Source organism: Amblyraja radiata, chromosome 5, assembly GCF_010909765.2.
Source record: "Amblyraja radiata isolate CabotCenter1 chromosome 5, sAmbRad1.1.pri, whole genome shotgun sequence".
NCBI lineage: Eukaryota > Metazoa > Chordata > Chondrichthyes > Rajiformes > Rajidae > Amblyraja > Amblyraja radiata.
The window spans coordinates 103,200,899-103,224,132 of record NC_045960.1 but is presented as its reverse complement, the minus strand read 5'-3'; the positions used below and the strand labels follow the sequence as shown (position 1 = coordinate 103,224,132).

Here is a 23,234-nt window from a genome sequence, read left to right as displayed (position 1 = left end):
GCCAGCAGGGTCAAGACTGATGGTATTGCATTACAGCTTAAGGTAAATGCAGTCACTGGCTGTCAGGCCAGACAGTAAAATCTGCCAGTTCTGGCAGAGTCTTTGACCCAAAGCACAGTTGAATAGGTTTTCTGCCCCATGTAATATCTATCAGAGAAATGAGAAATCCATTTCTGGTGGCATGACAAACCTTCACACTGCCTCACTGAAATCGTTGTATGGATTGTTAACCATGACATCAAACTGCTACTGTTTCTTATTCACAATATATATAATATCCTATATTTTATATCTATATGATATGTAAACATTTGTGTGGAGTATTTCTCATCCTAAAATCTAGACAGTACAGGCATCTATTCTTTCCACGTTGGCAACCCTTACATCTCAGAAATCAAGGAAATTAACCTTTCCTGCACTGTCCCCAATATAAGTATAACTCTCTTTATATAATAATATCTAGTTTGTGCCAGCAATTAAGTACAATCTTTGCCCAGTTGCAGAAAGATTTCTGCTCCACTAACCTTGCGACGAGGCCAACATTCCATTTGTCTTCGTAATCGCTTGTACTATTTCCTGCATTTCATGTGCAAGCTTACCCTGATTCATCTGTACAGCTGCATTCAGTAGTTGTTCTTCATTCAAATAATATTCTGCTTTCTGTTCTTCCCACCAAAGTGCATCAGCTGTTTCCCATCACACCATACCTCCTTGTGTCACCCTAGATTTTGTCATCCTCTCAACGTCTCAACGTCTATCTGCTGTAAGGAAATTGTCCATCGCTCACTTCCTTGATGCATTTCCCCCCAAAATATCTGCTTCCACTGAGCACTCCAATGAAAGACAAATGTAGGTCCTTTGTGAATGTGAATTAATAATGGGTAACAAGGAAATGGCAGAACAGTTAAACGATTACTTTGGTTCTGTCTTCACTAAGGAAGACACAAACAATCTCCCAGATTTACTAGGGGACTGAGGATCGAGTGGGAGGGAGGAACTGAAGGGAATCCACATTAGTCAGGAAATGGTGTTATGTAAATTGTTGGGACTGAAGGCGGATAAATCCCCAGCACCTGATGGTCTGCATCTCAAAGTACTCAAGGAGGTAGCCCTAGAAATCGTGGATGCATTGGTGTTCATTTCCAATGTTCTCTCGAAACTGGACTTGAGAGTAGCCAGTGAAACTCCACTGTTTCAAAAAGGAGGGAAAGAGAAAATGGGGAATTATAGAATCTGAGGATGGGTCTCGACCCAAAGCGTCACCCATTCCTTCGCTCCAGAGATGCTGCCTGACCCGCTGAATTGGTCCAGCATTCTGTGTCTAACTTCGAATTATAGACCAGTTAGCCTTACATCGGTAGTGGGTAAGATGCTTGAGTCAAGCAGTGAAAGTCAGCATGGGTTTATGGAGGGGCAGTCATGCTTGACCAATCATCTGGAATTATTTGAGGATGTAACAAGTAGAATGGATAAGGGAGAGCCAGTGGATGTGTATCTGGACTTTCAGAAAGCCTTTGACAAGGCCCCGCACAGGAGATTTGTGGGCAAAATTAGAGCACGTGGTTTTGGGGGTTGGGTATTGACATGGATAAAGAACTGGTTGGCAGACAGGAAGCAAAGAGTAGTAATTAACAGGTCATTTTCAGAATGGAAGGCAGTAACTAGTGGTGTGCCGCAAGGCTCGTTGCTGGGACCCCAGCTATTTACAATATATATTAACGATTTAGACAAGGGAATTAAATGTAACATCTCCAATGACACAAAGATGCAGATGACACAAAGCTGGGTGGCAGTGTGAGCTGCGAGGAGGATGCTATGAGGCTTCAGGGTGACTTGGATAGGTTCGGTGAGTGGGCAAATGCATGGCAGATGCAGTATAATGTGGATAAATGTGAGGTTATCCATTTTGATGGCAAGAACAGGAAGGCAGATTATTATCTGAAAGATGTCAGATTAGGAAAGGGGGAAGTGAAGAAAGCTAATGGCATGTTGGCCTTCATTGCAAGAGTATTTGAGTTTAGGAGCATCCTACTGCAGTTGTACAGGGCCGTGGTGAGACCACACCTGGAGTATTGTGTGCAATTTTGGTATCCTAATCTGAGGAAGGCTATTATTGCTCTTGAGGGAGTGCAACGTAGGTTCGCCAAGTTAATTCCTGGGATGGCAGGACTGATATATGATGAAAGAATGGGTAGACTGGGCTTGTATTAACTCTAATTTGGAAGGATGAGAGGGGATCTTATAGAAACATATAAAATTCGTAAAGGATTGGACAGGCTCGATGCAGGAAAAATGTTCCTGATGTTGGGGGAGTCCTGAACCAGGGGTCAAAGTTTAAGAATAAGGGGCAAGCCATTTAGGACTGAGATGAGAAAAAAACTTTTTCTGCCACAGAAGGCAGTGGAGGACAGTTCACTGGATGTTTTCAAGAGAGAGTTAGATTTAGCTCTTCGAGCTAAAGGAATCAAGGGACATGGAGAAAAAGCAGGAACTGGGCACTGATTTTAGATGATCAACCATGAACATATTGAATGGCAGTGCTGGCTCGAGGGGCCGAATGGCATACTCGTGCACCTATTTTTCTTTTTCTTTTTTCTACGTTTCTAAATCTTCTTGCTTTGGGCATTATATTATAAAATGCTTGGATTCCATGAGTATGCATTTTGCAATCCAGCTATGCCTGTCCACAAGCTTTGCACGGTGTTTGGCAATAGCCAGAGCATAACGAATGACAGAGCTAGCAGTTTGCTTCCATGCCATGAAATGGAATGGTGGCATTGGGCTTTTGTCATTAAATATGGGCAATTCCTAGCAGTGTTGAAAATTTCATTCAGATGTATTAGGCCATGCTGATAGTTGTAGTCAGATCATTTGCTGAATGGAATATTGGTACCAGTCGTAATTGAATATTTCTAGGAAATAAAAACAAAATATTGGAAGCACTCAGCAAATTGGGCAACACTATTGAAAATCCTTTCATTGTGATTTACATCATCTGCATTTTTTTTAGTTTTCTTTCAGAGTTGGTTTCAACAATTTCAGAATAAACAGTGAAAAAAATAATCAAATATTGCTTGCAGCATAATTGTTCTTCTGCACCTAAGATCTTAAATGTACAATCGTTTAAAGAATAAATGTCAAATATTTTGTATTGCCAACTTGGACCAGTATTCGAATGTGACACAATTGCCTTGAGAGCTGAGTATTTGCTTAATTAATTTGACATTTTCATTGCTTCCATAGAACCAGGATGGGCAATTCTATAATATCGTCAGAGTACTTTTCTTGTAATTCTTTGGAGATCTCTAAGATTTGCAGATACTATCGCAACGTTTTATGCCCCTGTTCCACTTAGGAAACCTGAACGGAAACCTATGGAGACTTTGCGCCCCACCCAAGGTTTCCGTGCAGTTCCCGGAGGTTTTTGTCAGTCTCCCTACCTGCTTCCACCACCTGCAACCTCCGGCAACCACCTGCAACCTCCGGGAACCGCACGGAAACCTTGGGTGGGGCGCAAAGTCTCCAGAGGTTTCCGTTCATGTTTCCTAAGTGGGACAGGGGCATAAGCAGTTACTTTTTTTACGATGTTTAAGAAACATTCCGACAGGTACATGGATAGGACAGGTTTAGAGTTCAAATGGAGGCAGGTGGGACAAGTGCAGATGGGACATGATGGTCGTTGTGGTTAAGTTGGGCTAAAGGGCCTGTTTCCACGCTTAAGACTGAGATACTGACAACATGGAAATAATTGCATCAATTATGGTGCGATATAGCACTGGTATGATGTCGAGATAGGGTTATTATATTCCTTATACAAAAGGATGTTAACAGTATTTTTAAACACAATCTAATAGTTGTGATTATTATTCTAATGGTATCCCATTTCTCAATTACTTTTATTCAAATCAATAACACGTTGATTAAAATGTGAAGAGCATGATAACCACAAGGCCTACGATCCCCTGGGTGAAATCAGATTTTTTTGTGGAAAAAATGGTTAGGGGTCTGTTCCTCAGTCTAGTTTCTTTTCCCTTGACAAGACTTTGGAAAGCAATTAACCAAAAGATGATTTTAAACTATGATTTAATTATCTTAATTCCCATAGGTACAATATAAATAGACAATTTTATAGGAAACTAAAATCATTTCCGGTAGAAACAAAAGTGCAATAATAAGTTGAATTTGTTGGGAATTAGTCCCAGTAATATTCTTGAAACTATGCAACAGATCCAGTTGTGTCTGAATTAGGGCCCGAGTCATTCACATCATGTTCTTTTGTAACATAGGCTTTAAATTCATACCTCACTCCTTGTAATAAACAGTTAATAACATTTAAGGTTTAAGAATCTTAAGGGCGATCACAGTAGCACAGCAGTAAGTTGCGGCCTTACAGCAAAATCCACCGCCGGAGGCCAGGGTTCGATCCCTACTACTGGTGCTGTATGAAGTTTTTACGTTCTCCCAATGACCTGCATGGGTTTTTTCCGAGATCTTTGGTTTCCTCCCACACTCCAAAGGCGTACAGGTTTGTAGGTTAAGCGTGGAAACAGGCTCTTCAGCCCAACTTGCCCACACCGACCAACATGTCCCATCTACACTAGTCCAACCTGCCTGCATTTGACCCATATCCCTCCAAACCTGATCAATCCATAACCCTGTCTAAATGTTTTTTAAACGTTGCGATACTGCCTGCCTCAACTACCTCTTCCGGAAGCTCGTTCCATACACCCTCCACTCTTTGTGTAAAAAAGTAAATTATTTCCTCTTTCACCTTAAACCTATGTTCTCTGGTTCTCGATACAGCGTGGAATCAGGCCCTTCAGCCCACTGAGTCCTCGCCGAACAACGATTACCCTTATACTGGTTCTGTTCTACAAACTGGGGATACTTTGCAAAAGTCAATTAACCTACAATCTTGCACGTCTTTGGAATGTGGGAGGAAACGGAGCACCCGGAGAAAACCCACACAGTCACAGGGAGAACGCATAAACTGCATACAAACACTACCCATGGTCAAGATGGAGCCGGGGTCTCTGATGCTGTAAGACAGAAACTCTACCGCTGTGCCACTGTGTCGCTCGATCTCGCTACTGTGCATTATTCGTAGTTTCTTATATCCAGAAATCATGTATAAATTATTAGCACCCTTGGGCGTTTAATGGCTGTGGATAATGGAGAGCAGTTTTTCGTTATTCTGAGAAGATAATATTGTGATGAATGAAAGCTGTTGTGTCTGTTGAAGGTACACAACTTTTAGTTTTGTGCAACAGTAAACCATTTTCAGGATCCGTTTTATTTCAAGTTGGTTCGGGGCCAAATTAGCATTATTTCCAGACATCTGTTTCTTCATCACAAATGCTTTGAAATGAGAATGCAATTAATTAACGTGATGCAAGTGTCAGCACACCAGGCATTTAACTGGACAGTACAATACAGGAGGAGTGAAACATTAGGCAAGGGCCTCGAAAAATAAATAATCCTGGAGGAAAATGGCTAAAACAAAGCTGGAGACATTTGGCCATCTAGTCCCACCGTGCCATCTTTTCGGAGGTGCCCTTAGCATTGGGACATAAATTACACAACACAATTGTAATGCTGTCAAGCCACAAACAGGATGTGCCCATATGCTGCCCACAGAACGGCAGCCACGTAACTAATTAACTAAACATATCCTTGAACATAGAGCATTCATGTGTGAGTTGTAATTTTCCAGATATTAAAATGGACATTGCCGTCCAACAAGGGTCATTATATTTCAGCAGATAATGCCTCTGGGGGAAAATAGCTCACAGTTTTCTGACGAGTCTTAGATAAAATGATAGCTTAGTGTTTGTTAATTGTTAAAGATGGTGCTAATAAAATAAAATTGAATAAAGCTTGCTTTAGAGAAACTGCTTTTGAATAGACGTAGCACATATTCTGAAACTGTTAGTGTGATGGCTTTAAACATCAAAAATTGATCAGGTACATGCATCTTTGAGACCTGCTGGTATAGTTTTGTATCAAACTGACTTATTTTGCATCAGTTTATTATTATTTTTTGACTGGTGACACTGGACAAGCCAGCTTTTACTGCAACACGAGATGTACTTAATAATGTGAGCGATCTGCAGCCGTTCTTGAGCTGCTCTTGTCATATTGTTCGAAAGTTGGTTCCAAGAGTTTGACATGAACCAGACAGATTACTGGGATGGCAGGACTTTCATATGAAGAAAGACTGGATAGACTCGGCTTGTACGCGCTAGAATTTAGAAGATTGAGGGGGGATCTTATAGAAACTTACAAAATTCTTAAGGGGTTGGACAGGCTAGATGCAGGAAGATTGTTCCCAATGTTGGGGAAGTTCAGGACAAGGGGTCACAGTTTAAGGATAAGGGGGAAGTCTTTTAGGACCGAGATGAGAAAAACATTTTTCACACAGAGAGTGGTGAATCTGTGGAATTCTCTGCCACAGAATGTAGTTGAGGCCTGTTCATTGGCTATATTTAAGAGGGAGTTAGATGTGGCCCTTGTGGCTAAAGGGATCAGGGGGTATGGAGAGAAGGCAGATACAGGATACTGAGTTGGATGATCAGCCATGATCATATTGAATGGCGGTGCAGGCTCGAAGGGCCGAATGGCCTACTCCTGCACCTATTTTCTATGTTTCTATGACAGTGGTCAATGGCACCATGTGTGCAAATGCCAATGTGCCACAAATAAGAGGATATCAAATGATGATGTATCCTCCATCCATCCAGTTACTAGAACTGCTGGTTTAGGAGTGCTCTCGAATATAAACAGCTGAGTTACCACAGTGTATCAATTAGGTGGTACACACTGCAAGCAAGGTGCATTGGTGATTGAGGGAATAGATGTTGGGGGTCAGTGCTTCTGATGATAAAAAAAAACTGTGCTGTTGCAGCTACACCAATAAATAAGGAGCCTGTTATTGTTCTTTTATGTTTTATCATTGGTGAGGATACTTTGGGAAATTAGAAAATTATTAATTAATGCTGGATGGAGTTCCTCACCTCTGACTGGTTCTCAGGTAAAGGGTTCCATCTTCTAAATGTTCCGAATATAGAAGTTGGGATGTTGTGTTACAAGACATTGGTGATGCCCCATGTGGAGCTTGTTACAGTAAAGATGTTGTTAAGCTGTAAAGGGCAGAGAGAAGATATGTGAGGATGTAGCCAGCACTCAAGGGCCTGATCTTTAGGGAGAGGTTGAGCAGGGCTAGGAGTTTATTCCTTGGAGTGCAGGAGGATGAAGGGTGATCTTATAGAGCTGTATAACATCACAAGAGGAATAGATAGGGTGAATGCACAGTTTGGGAATCGAGAAGCAGAGGACATAGAAACATAGAAAATAGGTGCAGGAGTAGGCCATTCGGCCCTTCAAGCCTGCACCGCCATTCAATATGATCATGGCTGATCATCCAACCCTGTATCCTGTACCTGCCTTCTCTCCATATCCCCTGATCCCTTTAGCCACAAGGGCCACATCTAACTCTTAAATATAGCCAATGAACTGGCCTCAACTACTTTCTGAGGCAGAGAATTCCACAGATTCACCACTCTCATCTCGGTCCTAAAAGACTTCCCCCTTATCCTTAAACTGTGACCCCTTGTTCTGGACTTCCCCAACATCGGGAACAATCTTCTTGCATCTAGCCTGTCCAACCCCTCAAGAATTTTGTAAGTTTCTATAAGATCCCCCCTCAATCTTCTAAATAGGTAAGGACATAGGTTCTAAATCTTCTAAAGGACATAGGTTTAAGTTAAGAGGAGAAAGATTTAATAGGAACCCATGGGGCAACTTTTTCACACAAAGGATAATAATAATAATAATACATTTTATTTATGGGCGCCTTTCAAGAGTCTCAAGGACACCTTACAAAAATTGAGCATGTAGAGGAAAAACATGTAAGGGGAATGAAATAAATAGTATAGACATGACTAGTACACAAAGTAAAGACAGAATTCAATACAAAACACAGTATGAGGCAATTAATGCACAGATGAAAAGGGACGGGGACGTGGGGCTAAGGATAGGCAGAGGTGAAGAGATGGGTCAAAAGGAAGGTGGGTGTATGGAACAAGCTGCCAGATTGAGGCAGGTACTATCACAACATATCAAAGACATTTGGACAGGTACATACATGGACAGGAAAGGCTTAGAAGCATATGGGCCAAACATATGCAGGTGGGACTAGTGTAGATTGGGGCATTTTGGTCGACGTGGGCCTGTTTCCATGCTGTATGACTCTGTAGCATGAATTATTCTCTCTTCATAACCTACTGGATTATGAATATTTTGATAAGAGATTTTAGGCTGGCACTCAACTACTCCAGTTGTTCCCAAACGTACATGAACCTGATTAATTTTCAATCTTTTAAAGTAGCTTATTATCAGTGAACCCTGGGCAGTTAATAGTGGATGATTCAATGATATAAAATCATAGAAAGGTTGCTAGGCACTCTTTTGTTTAGGGTGACTAGTGTGCCTGCAGTTCTCTAATGCAAATGTTACTTGCCACGTGGCAGGTGAAGCGTGGGTGTTGTGTATTCCATCCGTCCATTTCTCAGACTAATCAGTGGCAAAATAATAGAAGAAGTCATCAAACTTTATTATTTGCCCTAATAAACTACTCGCCAGCAGTACTTTCAATAATCTACTCACCTGTAGGTTACACCTGTACCATTTAGCTTCAGACATCATGGACACGTTTATATCGAGAGGTGAGGTACAAGATACATTTATTTGTCACATGTGCCAGTTGGCACAGTGAAATGTGATCACCATACAGCCATACAATAAAATAAAGAACACAACACACGATAGAGTTCAACATAAAACATCCACACAGCAGAATCAAAAGTTTCCCACTGTGAGGGAAGGCACCAAAGGTAGTCATCTTCCTCTGATGTTCACCTGTGGACGGGGCCTCTGGAGCTCTCCGCAGTCACCGCTACGGGCAGCCCGCCGCTCAGGCCCGCTCGCCGGGATGTTGGCACTCCGACGTCGGAACGGGAGGCCAACCTCAGCGGCTTGGACCTCCGAATCGGCCGCTTCCCACCGGAGTCCGCAGCTCCCGACGGCCCCAGGCCGCGCCGGGCGGAGATTCCCGCTGGCGGCCCTCGGCAAAGGGCCCCAGGGACTGCGCGATGTCGGTCAGTGCCGTCCGCGCTGGGAGCTCCACAAACCACAGCTCCGTGATGTCGATGCTGCGGGCCCAACGCTCCGGAGCTCCAAACGGCGATCCAGGAAGGTATCGCCCGCTCCGCGGTGAATCCAGCGCCGTGCCGCCGCTGCCGAAGCTCTGGTCCGGTCCCCGGTCTCCGGTAGGAAAAGCCGCTCCGATCCAGTGGTAGACAGCAAGGAGGGGGCGAGGACGCGACTTGGAGAAATAGTCGCATCCTCGCCATGAAGCGACTGGGAAGTGGTTTCCCCCTTACCCTACCCCCCTCCCTCACATAGAAAAACTAAAGGCGGGTGGGCGGCGCGACTCGAGTCGCAGCGGCCTCTGCAGTCCGTCTGTCGTTTATTTATTTTTTGTCTCGTTTGTACGTAGTTTTTATTTTTTTTAAACTGGGTATGTGTGTGGGGGGCGGGGGAACTTTTTAAAATCTTTCCCCTGCACGGAGAACCCAACCTTTTCTCTGTCGGGTCTCCGTTGCCGTTGGGGCCGAGCACCGTGGAAAGGCCTCCAACCGGAACGACCTGGGGCTCCAGTCGTGGAGCTGCGGACTTACCCACCATCGTGGAGCTGGCCTAGTTCGGAGCGGGAGGAGCGGTGGTGGCGCGCTGCTGCGGCCCGACCCAGGAGATTCGGGGGCTCCAGTCACCGGCCCGGTGGACGGTGACACCGGGAGCCCGCGGGTCCCTGCTGGGAGACCGCTTTTCGGGGCATCCGCAACGGCGACTTCTCCCGCCCGAGTTGCGGGGTTGAGGATGACCTGGAGCTGGGCCTTACATCGCCCGGCGTGGCTTTATATGGCCGCGGGACTTGTTAGCGTATGCCGGGGGCTCCAACACCAAGACCCGGAGCGCGGCCTTGCATCGCCCGGCGCGGCTTTATAATTGCCGCGGGACTTATTTACCATCGCCCGCCGGGGGCTTTGACTCTGACATCGGGAGGAGAACGAGGAGTGCAGGGGAGAGATAAGACTGCCTTAGATCACAGTGAGGAGGAGATTCACTGTGATGGATGTTCGTGTAAATTGTGTTGTGCCTTGGTTATTCTTGTTTGTATGACTGCAGAATCCAAATTTCATTTGAACCTCTGGGTTCAAATGACAACAAATAAATTGTATTGTATTGTATTGTATTGTATTGTAAAGAAACTCCAGAACAAAACTAGTTAGACAAACTAAAATTTAAAAAAGGATGGTAAAAACGGACAGGCTGTAGGCAGAGGCGCCTACAATGCAGCGCCCCTAGTGGATCGGTGGTAAGGGTGACCATCCTTGACATTAAGGCACCATTGAACTGAGTATGATATGAGGGACCTCATCTAACTGGTGAGTTGAGTACAACGTGCAAACGGAATGATACATAACATCTAGAAAGGCGTGAGGGGGTCATGGGGATCAGATCAGCATCGCACTGAAAGCAACACTGCAAGAGTTTGTCAGGCAGCATCCTTGACCTAATCTTCTGGTCTTCCATGATAATCTCTTGATCTTAAAAACAAATGTAGAACTATGCGGCACGGTGGCGCATCAGTAGAGTTGCTGCCTTACAGCACAAGGGACCCGCATATGATCCGTACTGCGGGTGCTATCTGTATGAAGCTTGTACATTTTCCCCATGACCTGCAGACGTGTTCTCCAGAAGCTGCGCTCCTCCCATACTTCAAAGACATACAGGTTTATAGGTTCTGAAGCCTACCAGTCTGAAGAAGGGTCTCGACCCGTAACGTCATCCATTCCTTCTCTCCAGAGATGCTGCCTGTCCCGCTGAGTTACTCCAACTTTTTGTGTCTATTTTCAGGTTTATAGGTTAATTGGCTTCGTAAAATTGTTAAAAAGTTGTCCCGATTGTATGCAGGATAGTGTTTGTGTGCGGGGATCGCAGGTCGCCATGGACTCAGTGGGCCGAAGGGCCTGTTTCCACAGTGTATCTCTAAACTCAAATAAACTTGGTAATAATGAATTGTGCCATTCACAATTCCACTGATGATGATGATACAGGACATACAGCCATTGCAGTGAATAAATAACACAACTTCAGTGGTCGATCAAATATATTCGGGGAGGTTTAGGTCAGCGCAAAATTTTCAGTGCAAAATAAAGGAGGCCATCCATGCGATTGTTGGTTAAAAAATGCATGGACAAGGGTTGACTGGTGGAGAATAAATAAAACTTCAGATGCTGGAATCTGAAACAAATGCAGAAATCCTTTATTATTTCCGCTAATGGCAACGGATTTCATCTTCCCCTCTGCACCCCTTACTGCTTTCTACAGGGACCAGCTCAATCCAGGACACCCTGGTTAACTCATCCCAACCCACTATTCACCCCTGTCACCCAGCATTTTCCCCGGCAACTGTCGGAGGTCCAACAGTTGTCCCTGCATCTCCTCTCTCACCACTATCAAGAGACACAAAAGGCCCTACCATTTCAGACAAAGATCAGTCCTAAAGCAGGGCCTCAACCCAAAACATTGGCAGTCCTTTTGCCTCCACAAATGGTGGACCCACTGATTTCCTCCAGTAAAATGGAGACACAAGGAACTGTAGATACTGGAATCTTGCATCTCTATAATTATAAACCTCTGATCTTGGATGTGGATTTATTTATTTGTGTGTCCGTCTGTGTTTCACATCTCCTCGAAAACACGACGCGCTAACAGTGAAATGTTTACATATTCCGGTAGAGATTTACGCCGTGATGTCAAAAATCGCCTTACCTGAACATTTGATTAATTACTTCTTGAGTTATTAAAATTGTTCACAAATCTGAGATCTTTTTTAAAGTTAACGAGCTGATGACGTCACAATGGCTGTGCTCCTCGCGGCCCGCTGTGCACTGTTTTCCACGCTTGCGCCTCGGCTCGGGTTTCCCGAGAGCAACCGAGAGCTGCCGAGGAGCACCCGAGAGCTGCCGAGAGCTTTGGTCAAAGCACGCCCATACTGCTTCGGCCCAACCTGCACTCCTTTGGTCGACACTCGCTCGCGCCTCGGCTCGTGCCTCAGCTCATGTCTCCCCCCTCCCCCTCTCCCTCCCCCCTCCCTCTCTCTCTCCCTCTCTCCCTCTCTCCCCCCTCTCACTCTCTCCCTCTCTCCCTCCTCTCCCCCTCTCCCCCTCTCCCCCTCTCCCCGCAAGTTGGAGGCTATGCGTTGAGGGGACGGGACCCAACGGGTCCCCCTAGGTCTGGTAGAACATAAAGTGCTAGAGTAGCTCAATAGGACTGGCAGCATCTCTGGAGGACATGCATAAGTGGTACTTCGGGTTGGGATCTATCTTCAGTCTGAAGAAAGGCCCTGACCCGAAACCTCACTATTGCATGTCTTCCAGAGATGTTGCGTAACCTGTTAGTTAGTCGAGCACTATGATTTGCTCCAGTAGTTTATTTTTGCTCCAGATTCCAATATCTGCTGTCTCTGGTGTCTCCAGACTAAGAATGGAAAGGGGTCATCATTGTTGCTAAAGCTGGATGTCATGAGGTTTCTTGAGAAATCTGAAATCTTCTCAGATGATGTTGCCAAGGAGAGCATATTAAGGATAAACTATTGTGGAATACTAATGAGAACTGTGTGAGTAAAACAGTAGTGATTCTCTGGTCATGATGCATTTTTCGCAATTTATATCCAATAATATTCATGATAATATCCTAATGATTAATTAGTCAATTGCACTGCACTTAAATTGTGCAGTAATTAATGATTAAGATACATTACAGTATAAACTAACCTTGACAATATTGTAATTGTTCACACACCTCTTATATTTAACGGCATAATTATATTTCTCTTCCAATGACTTTTTTTTATCAGAACCACATTGCTATATTTATAGAAGTACTTTGGCAACACATCATTTACTCATTGTTATAGTTATGCATGGGTTAGTGAAGTTTTGATAGGTCTGGAAACACATGCAGCGATGATTTATGCAAACACATGCCTGTCTCCTAGCAGCAGCCTAGGTTTCCTGCTGTTAACAACCCAGCAGATTCATTAAGCAAGGAGCAGCCTCCTAACCAGGGACCGTCTGCAATTTGCATTGCAGATCCTTAGGTATTATACACAGGAAACAATGACCACAATCAATGTATGCAAATGAAAATTGAATCATCTGCTTGCTACATCTATGATTGTATTCCTGATCTATTGGCTATTCTTTGAAGTGGTATAAAATAATCTGGGAGCTGTATTTATGAATATTATTTTGTGTGATATATCAGAAAGAGCATGACCACCTTTTCAAAGTAATAAGGCACAAAGTAACAACCCATCTGACACAACCTTCCAACACATTTGTTCCTATTCCTATTCGTTGTCCATTCATGAATGCTCAGGCCACTTGAGATTTTAACCGGCAATCCTGTGTGCTTAAATTATATTAACATTTTTTTTTTGTAGCTCTTTAAGAAGGTCTTCTGATGATCCAAGTGCGCTAAACCATGTGCAGATGTTGATTGTGGCCTGTGTGCAATACCTCTGGATCACTAATGCAAATTGGAGAAAGCCTTTGTGCCACATCTGATTTGACCCCGTCTATTGTGCTAGTTGCAATCTCAAACAACATATTTATCAAACATGATTTCTCTTTCATAAATCCATGTTGACACTGCCAATCCAATTACAGTTATCTACATGCCCTGTTACCACATTCATAATAATGCTTTCTGATATTTCTCTTGATGTTGTACTTTCCATCTTCGAATCGGGGAATCATTCCACAACTTGTGTCATTTTCAAAGATGATAACTGGACCATGTACTATTTTCATAGCCAATTCCTTCAAACCATTCGGACACAGGAAGAAGATCAAATTTGTTCTTTCCATTGACATCATTAATATTCTCACTGTATAGACGTGGGAAGAGCAAACTGCTTCCATAGCCTAGTGGGCTTGAACAACCACGAATAAGATTACTGTCACAGTTGGCTGCCTCACAGTTCCAGGGACCAGGCTCCATACAGATCTCATGTTTAAGAAGGAACTGCAGATGCTGGAAAATCGAAGGTACACAAAAATGCTGGAGAAACTCAGCGGGTGCAGCAGCATCTATGGAGAAAAGGAAATAGGCAACGTTTCGGTCTGAAGAAGGGTTTCGTTGCCTATTTCCTTCGCTCCATAGATGCTGCTGCACCCGCTGAGTTTCTCCAGCATTTTTGTGTACCTTCCATACATAGAAATATAGTAACATAGAAAATAGGTGCAGGAGTAGGCTATTCGGTCCTTCGAGCCTGCACCGCCATTCAATATGATCATGGCTGATCATCCAACTCAGTATCCCGTACCTGCCTTCTCTCCATACCCCCTGATCCCTCTAGCCAGATCTCGTTGTCTATCGATAATCTTGACTGCATGGATTTTCATCTAATGCTTCAGTTTCCTCTCAGATCCCAAGAATGTGCATGGAAGTTATTTGACTGCTGTAAGATACTCCTTGGTGTGGAGATGTGGCACAAGAACTAAAGGGGAGTTGAAAGGCATGTCTGAGAAAATAAGTTGCAAGGCTGCAGGGCAAAAGGGAAGGCAAATGGGACTGATGAGATTGATCTTCAGGGAACTAATATTGACCCAATGGCAAAAATACCTTTTTTTTCCTCCCGTAATAGGTCAGTAAGATTACCTTGTAAGCATTAAGAGAAAATGCAGGGTCAGACGCATATGTGGAGAGAAAATTACTAAGGTTTCAGTTCAGTTAGTTTATATTGGAGCTTGAATCCTTGTATTGCAATTAGTGCAGATGTTGTTACAGAAAGGATTATAGCTACAAAGAATGTATTCCTGACCAATCTGAAAAGGAACAGCGAATAGCAGATTTGGGATATTGCTGTCAGAATTATTACTCCTTAAGGACCTAGTTTCAGAGAATGGATTGTTGAACTAATACCCTTTCTGTTGCTGTTTATCTTTATAGATGAGTGATATAATTGAGATGGTGAAAGATTCCAATCTAAAACTGACATTAGCCTTTGGTATTGGACTACATCATGCTGGATTGCATGAGCGTGATCGGAAACATGTGGAAGAACTCTTTGTTAATTGCAAGATCCAAGTGAGCAGTTACATCTTTTCATAATATCCTGTTCATTTCATTTTTTTTAAAGTTGGAATGAATTTGATTCTATATGTACTGTTATTGTTATAGGTTCTTATTGCCACCAGCACGTTGGCTTGGGGGGTGAACTTCCCTGCTCATCTCGTCGTTGTAAAGGGTACTGAGTATTATGATGGAAAAACTAAACGTTACGTGGACTTTGCAATTACAGGTGAGCAGCTCAAATGTGGTGGTTGCCTTCTCTGTTTCTCCTGCAATATTTGTTACATATTTTCCGCAGAGTTTTCCGATTGTTTTGTTTGAAAATATTGAAAAGCAAGAGAAAATAGTTCATGATATAGTAGCAGAATTAGGCCTTTCAGCCCATTAAGTCTACTCTGTCATTCACTCATGGCTGATCTGTATTTCCCTCTCAATCCATTCTCCTGCTTTCTCCCCATAATCCCTGATACTAATCAAGAATCTGCCATTCTCTGCCATAACAATATCCACAGACAGCCATCTGTGGCAATGAATTCCACAGATTCACCACCCTTAGATTAAAAATAGTAAACCTACCAAAGCTTTCCCTGTCTGGTAGATAATGGCTGTACAGTACCTGGGCAGTAGGTCATATCAGAGCCATAACAATACAAATTTATTTGTCATTTGAGCCCCAGTGAGACTCAAACGAAATTTTGTTTCCACAGCCATACAAACAAAAACAATGTCCTACAGACATACACACAATTAAGTTCACACAAACATCCATCACAGTGAACCCACTGTGATGGAAGGCAAAAGTCTTTTCTCTCCCCTGCTCTCCATGTCTCTCCCGATGTCCAAGCCCCAGGCGGGCGATGATAAGTCCCACGGCCATTTTAGGCCGTGCCGGGCGATTTACGGCCCCGCTCCCGGTCTAGAAGTCTCGAAGTTGGAGCCCCCGGCGGGCGCTGTAATGTCGCACGGCCACAAAGCCGTGCCGGGTGATGTACTTCCCCGCTCCGGGTCGTTCCAAACCCCGCGACACGGGCTGGAGAAGTCGCGTTGCGGGAGCTCCGGGAAGCGGTCTCTCTCTCCCCCCGGACCCGCGAGCTCCCGATGTCCCAGTCCACCGGACCTGCGGCTGCGTTGCTGGAGCCTCCGAGCCCCAGGAGTCGAGTCGCAGCAGCGAGTCACCACCGCTCCCCACGTTCCGAGGCCGGCCAGCCCCACGATGGTGAGTAGTCCGCAGCGCAGTCTCCCGAGCCCCCGGGTCGTTCAGGTTGGAGGCCGCTCCACGGTGCTAGGCCCCAACGACAACGGAGACCCGACAGGGAAAAGGTCGGGTCTCCCGGACAGGGAAGAGATTTTAAACGGTTTCCCCTTCCCCCCCCCCCGCCCCCCACATATACACATTTAAAAACCAGTGTTTAAAAAACACCAAACACTACATTTAACTAGACAAAAAATTAAAAAAGACAGACAGGCTGTAGGAGCCGCTGCAACGAGTCACGCCGCCACCAGGAACCTCTTCCCAACCAGCCCACCCTAATGTAGGTAAGCAAGGAGGAACTTCTTTCAACAAGGGCTTGACTACTTTCCATGTAGATAACATATTTCGGAACAATTTCATTATGAAAAGCACTTAAATGCTACCATAGGAGAGGTTGGAATTTTATCAAATGAAATGATTGAGGTGGGCTGAATATTTTTTGTCACATAATTATCTTTCAACCTAGTGACTGGAATTATAAATGAGCTAAACAAAATTTCTTATTTGTGTAACTTCAGATGTTCTACAGATGATGGGCCGTGCAGGCCGCCCACAGTTTGATGACCAGGGAAAAGCTGTGATATTGGTCCATGATATCAAAAAAGATTTCTATAAGAAGTTTCTGTATGAACCCTTCCCTGTTGAATCAAGGTGAGTTTTTATGACATTTTCACCTATACGCGGTGCGTTAAATTAAAAATTCCTTCAACTTATTTGTTTCTATGAGGGACATAATTCTTCCCCATTTTGCATTCCCGTCTTTGAAACGATTCAGTAAAAGTCAAACTAAAACTCTCTCTACTTTATCCAAACAATATACTTAAACTTGACTGAGAACAGCACAGTTACATTTTTCTTGCCAGCACCGAACAGTTCCCAGAGCCTCTCTAAGAGAGACAGTCATCTCATGAATACTTCGGGCCACAAATAGCTGGGATGATATCAGCAAAACACAGTTCACACAGACAAGCTGCATCCACCAAAGAGAAGCTTCCTATCCTAGTCCCAGAGTGATACAGCATGGAAACAGGCCCTTCAGCCCAACTTGCCCACACCAGCCAACATGTCCCAGCAACACTAGTCCCACCTGCCTATGTTTGGCCCATATCCCACCAAACCTGTCCTACCCACATACCTGTCTAACTATTTCTTAAACGTTGGGATAGTCCCTGCCTGAACTACCTCCTCTGGCACCTTGTTCCATAAACCTTTGTGTGAAAAAGTTACCCCTCAGATTCCTATTAAATCTTTCCCCCTTCACCTTAAACCTATGTCCTCAGTCCTTGATTCACATACTCTGGGCAAGAGGCTCTGTGCATCGTCATTCATTTATCCTGTCATTTATTTTTAGTTAAAGCACATATCCCAGAGACAAGGTGTCATAAGTACCTTCCTTCTCGCATTCTAATCAAATAAAGGCTATGTATCCACTTTCCAAATGCAATTAACGTAGTGGACCAGAAAAAGGTATCAGGATCCAAAGACCACTGATGCATTCTTCATCATTTACTTTATATGGCACTAAACATGTTTTAAGATAAAATTATATAAATATTGGAATTAAACCAATTTTCAACTTCTCAGTATTTATGATTAATTTTCAGCTTCTGAGTACTTACATGACAGCATTTTATATGTAATAAATTGTTCCATTTGAAAATAACCAAAGAAAGAATTAAACAAAAATAGAAACCCAGTCAAATTGAAAACTCTCACAGTTCTCAACCTAAGTTTTAGTTTGAGTCTAACTAATTTCACGGCAAGAGGATTTGACTATGGGAACAAGGAGGTCCAACTGCAGTTGTACAGGGCCCTGGTGAGATCGCATCTAGGGTATTGTGTGCAGTTTTGGTCTCCTAATTTGAGAAAGGACATTCTTGCTATTGCGGGAGTGCAGTGTAAATTCACCAGGTTAATTCCCGGGATGGCGGGACTGACACAAAGAATGGCTTATATTTACTGAAATTTTGAAGGATGAGAGGGTATCTTATAGAAACAAATAAAATTATTAAGGGATTGGATAGGCTAGATGCAGGAAAAATGTTCCCGATGTTGGGAGAGTTCAGAACCAGGGGTCACAGTTTAAGAATAAGGGGTAGGCCATTTAGGACTGAGATGAGGAAAACATTTTCACCCAGAGAGTTGTGAATCTGTGGAATACTCTGCCACAGAAGGCATTGGAGGCGGATTCACTGGATGTATTCAAGAGACAGTTGGATATAGCTCTTAGGGCTAACGGAATCGAGGGATATGGGGAGAAAACAGGAATGGGGTACTGATCAGCAGTGATCATATTGAATGATGATGCTGGCTCGAAGGGCCGAATGGCCTACTCCTGCACCTATTTTCTATGTTTCTAAGTAGAAAGTGCATCTTAAATACATTAACAAATGTTTTGCATCATTGTCAGTTTAAGGCACTGAGCATTATTATTGATAATGAATCCATACACTGGTTAGTTAATTTACCCCTTTCAAATAATTATAGTCAAACCCGTTTTTTGTTTCAGTTTTAATGTTAAGACAAAAATGTGGAATGTAATCGTATAAATATTGATTGAAATGTTAAGGAGTATTCAAATGAGACCGGCGGTCGGTGGGGGAACCATTGGGAGGGGGATGAACAATGGAGGATCCAGCGTGGGGGTGGGACCGCCATAAGGGAGGGGTTAGAACAATGGAAGACCTAGTGTGGGAGGACCACCGAGAGGAGGGAGGGGGGGAGAAGAAAAGAGGAGCCGGCAGGGGTACTTTGTAACTTTGTCAGCGCCATATGTGGCGACTAATTGCACACTTTGGGTTTGCAAACAAAGAATTTCACTGTGCCTTGTCACATGTGACAATAAAGTATTCCATTGCAAATGTTTCAGCAATTCGGTCTTGTAATCCACAAACGATAGTCATTGCAATATTAGTGCAATACAGAGATTACCTGTCACAAGTAGCGTTTGTCTGCATGACATACTAAATTGGTTAATTGATCTGGAAATGTCTTCTAAAAAGCATATTGTTAAGAAGCAGATTCCCTCTATTTTCAAATTTGAGCATCAAGAATGCCAACAGACAAAATCTTTACCCTAAATCATTTGATCCCAAGAAACAGTATTAATACTCCTCCTGTTTGTTGATTACTATTACATCTTTCCCACATTGTAGTTTATTGGAAGTTCTCGCTGACCACATGAATGCTGAGATTTCTGCTGGAACGGTTAGTTCCAAACAAGATGCCATGGACTACATTACGTGGACGTACTTTTTCCGTCGTCTTATCATGAATCCCAGGTTAGTAAAGGCACCTTTATTTTCTAGATTAAAAAAACAAGTCGGCTATCACAATTGATTGATTATTATTTTTACCAATCATGTCATGTAAATGAACAAACGTGTATTGTTGTTAATCACATCATACTCTGAAAGATTTTAGTGTTATTTAAAATGTCAGACTCTCTGAACTTTCAGAAATTATTCCCTTTGTCTTGGACTCTGAGGGAAAAGCATTAATCTGAATAGTACATATGGAGGTTCGTTGTAACTAAGAGTTGAATATGGAAATATTGAAAAATTGCAGCTCAGGAAATCATTTGTCTTACTGTAGATGAATCCAACCATTACCCGTCCTCTTCTAGATAGCCCTTTAATTATTTATTCAAATTCATTTCAAAAGACACATTTGAGGTAACATCAACCATATTTTCATGCAGGTGGACAAAAGTACTGGAGAAACTCAGCGGGTGCAGCCGCATCTATGGAGCGAAAGAAATAGGCAATGTTTCGGGCCGAAACCCTTCTTCAGACTGATGTAGGGTGGCGGGGTGGGGAGAAGAAAGCAAAAAGGAAGAGGAGGAGCCCGAGGGCTGAGGGAGAGCTGAGAAGGGGAAGAGACAGCAAAGGCAACTGGAAATTGGAGAATTCAATGTTTATGCCGCTAGGGTGCAGACTGCCCAAGCGGAATATGAGGTGCTGCTCCTCCAATTTCCGGTGGTGCTCACTCTGGCCATGGAGGAGGCCCAGGACAGAGAGGTCGGATTCGGAATGGGAGGGGGAGTTGAAGTGCTGAGCCACCGGGAGGTCAGGTTGGTTAATGCGGACCGAGCAGAGGTGTTCGGCGAAACGATCGTCAAGCCTATGCTTGGTCTCACCGATGTAGATCAGCTGACATCTTGAGGAGCGGATGCAATAGATGAGGTTGGAGGAGATGCGCAGAGTTTGGATGAACAAAGCAGGTCCAGCAACATCTGTGGGCACTCGCCATTTTGTGTCAGGACCCTTCATCTGGACTGAAAAATTAGAGGGGAGCCAGTATAAAGAGGTGAGGGTGGGAGTGTGGCAGAAAGAGCTCTCACCTCAGTTCTTCACACTGACTATTTCCCTTCTTTTAGTCCAGATAAAGGGTCACAACGCAAAATCCCATTTCTCTCCACATATGCTGCTTGGCCGGCTGAGTTCTCCAGCACTTATTTTCCTGAAAGTGGCCTTACAGGTAGACATGGTAATGAAGAATGCTTCTGGGCCACTGACGTCCATCAATGATGTTCATATTGGGCCACCTGACGTTCATTTCGGGTCGAGACCCTCGTTGAGGATTGCCAATAGTCAATGCTGACATCTGTATTCTGCACTCTGTATCTTATTTGCTCTATATATTGTACTTGAGTTTGACTTAATTATATCTATGTAATTATTTGATCTGTTTTGGATGGCGTTCAAAACAAAGCTTTTCACTGTACCTCGGTACTCAAACCTCAAGAGCATTGAGAATAGAAGTTGAGATGTTATGTTGTAGTCGTACAAGACGTTGGTGAGGCAACATTTTGAGCATTGTATTGAATTTTGGTCACCCATCTGTAAGAATGATACCATTAAGATCGAAAGATAGCAGAGAAGATTTACAAGGATGTTGCCAGGACTCGAGGGCTAAGCTATACGGAGAGATTGGGCAAACTGCGACTTTATTCCTTGGAGCGCAGAAGGCTAGAAGGTGATCTTTAGAGGTGTATAACAACATTAAGTGAATTGATAAGGTGAATGTACAGAGTCTTTTACCCATGGTAGGTGAATCAAGAACCAGAGGAGATCATTTTAAGGTGAGGGGGGAAACATTCAATAGGAACCTGAGAAGCATCTTTTTCACACAGTAACATCTTTGTAATACGCCGGTGGGTAAATGGAATGAGTCACTAAAGATGGTAGTTGAGGCAGGTACAATAACTATTTAAAATACACTTGGACAGGTATATGGATAGGAAAGGTTTAGAAGGATATGAACAAATTGCAAGCAAATGGGACAATCATAGATGGGGCATCTTGGTTGGCGTTGACATGTTGCCATTGATTAATGGAGGATGTTGCCAGGACTCGAGGGACTGAGTTGTAGGGAGTGGTGGGGTAAGCTCGACTTTATTCCATGGAGTGTAGGAAACAGAGAGGTGATCGTACAAAGGTGTGGTAAAATCATGAGGAGTTTGGATCGTGTGAATGCATGCAGTGTTTTCCCCAGGGATGGGGAATCAAGAACTAGAGGGAATAGGTTTAAGCTGAATGGGAATAAATTTAATAAGACTGGTAGGTCAACTTTTTCACGAAGCGGGTGACATGTATATGAAACGAGCTGCCAGAGGAAGTGGTTGATGCCAATAGAATAACAATATTTTTTTAAATATAGAGACACAAGAGACGCAAATGTTACAAAACACAAATTCAGCAGGTTAAGCAGCATCTGTGGCGAGAATGGACAGATAACATTTGAAGTCAGGCCTCTTTTTCAGACTGAAGAAGCATCTTGACCTGAAATGCTTTCTGTTTAAGGGGATATGGGTCAAACGAGAGCAAAGTTGACTAGTTTAGAAGAGCATCTTTGTCAGTACAGGTAATTGGGCCAAACGGCCTCTTTTCCCTGCTGTATAACACTTTGACAATCATTTGTTGCCCCAAATTGCAACATCTCCTAGTTCCTTGGGGTTAAGGCCTGCATTTCCATTTGAGGCCCATGCTGTTTCTTTAGCATTTGTACAGGGCATATCATTGCTGTGATTGATGACTGTGTTTGTAACCGGCTTCTGTAATAGGCCGGTCATATGCACACAAGCCAACATTTGAACTAACTACTTCAAAGTTTTGCTTGTTTTTGGCAAACGATTTGACTATCGTGCATTGTGCTTAATTTCCCAGATCATTGTGTCTCTCCCTCTCCCTCTCCCTCTCCCTCTCCCTCTCCCTCTCCCTCTCCCTCTCCCTCTCCCTCTCCCTCTCCCTCTCCCTCTCCCTCTCCCTCTCCCTCTCCCTCTCCCTCTCCCTCTCCCTCTCCCTCTCCCTCTCCCTCTCCCTCTCCCTCTCCCTCTCCCCCCCTCTCTCCTTCCCCTCCCTCCCTCTCTTTTCAATTAAAAAAAAATTATTGGCATGACAAAATACATCGTTATATTGCCAAAGTATAAAACATAACATACATATTTATGCATAAATGCATAAATATAAATACAAGTATACATTGCATGGATAGATATGTCCCAGTAATATACTCGTAATAGACCTATAGCCCTTTATTGATTGCTACACATTCTTGCAACTGTAAGCAGTAAACAGAATAGCAAGTTTACCAATTCAATATTAATTTCTTAGTGTCAGTTAATGTCAATTAGTGTGTGCGTGCATATGTGCATGTTGGTAATTCACCGTCTCTCAGGTTATGGCATGTTGTTACGTATTATGCACCAAGATGTGCCGTATTTCCTACACCAAGGATTCTTTTTAATTTTGATATGTCATCTAGTTCTTTAAAATCA

The 23,234-nt window shown here is 43.5% G+C and overlaps 1 protein-coding gene across 1 annotated transcript in view; it reads left to right on the top strand.

The window, feature by feature from the left end:
• ascc3 (activating signal cointegrator 1 complex subunit 3) overlaps positions 1–23,234 on the top strand; it is a 363,313-nt gene that overhangs the window by 253,709 nt on the left and 86,370 nt on the right. The window contains exons 31-34 of the mRNA XM_033021915.1: positions 15,082–15,219; positions 15,313–15,433; positions 16,975–17,107; positions 19,612–19,737. Coding sequence (XP_032877806.1) covers positions 15,082–15,219; positions 15,313–15,433; positions 16,975–17,107; positions 19,612–19,737 — 518 coding nt within the window. The remainder of the gene's footprint in view (positions 1–15,081; positions 15,220–15,312; positions 15,434–16,974; positions 17,108–19,611; positions 19,738–23,234) is intronic.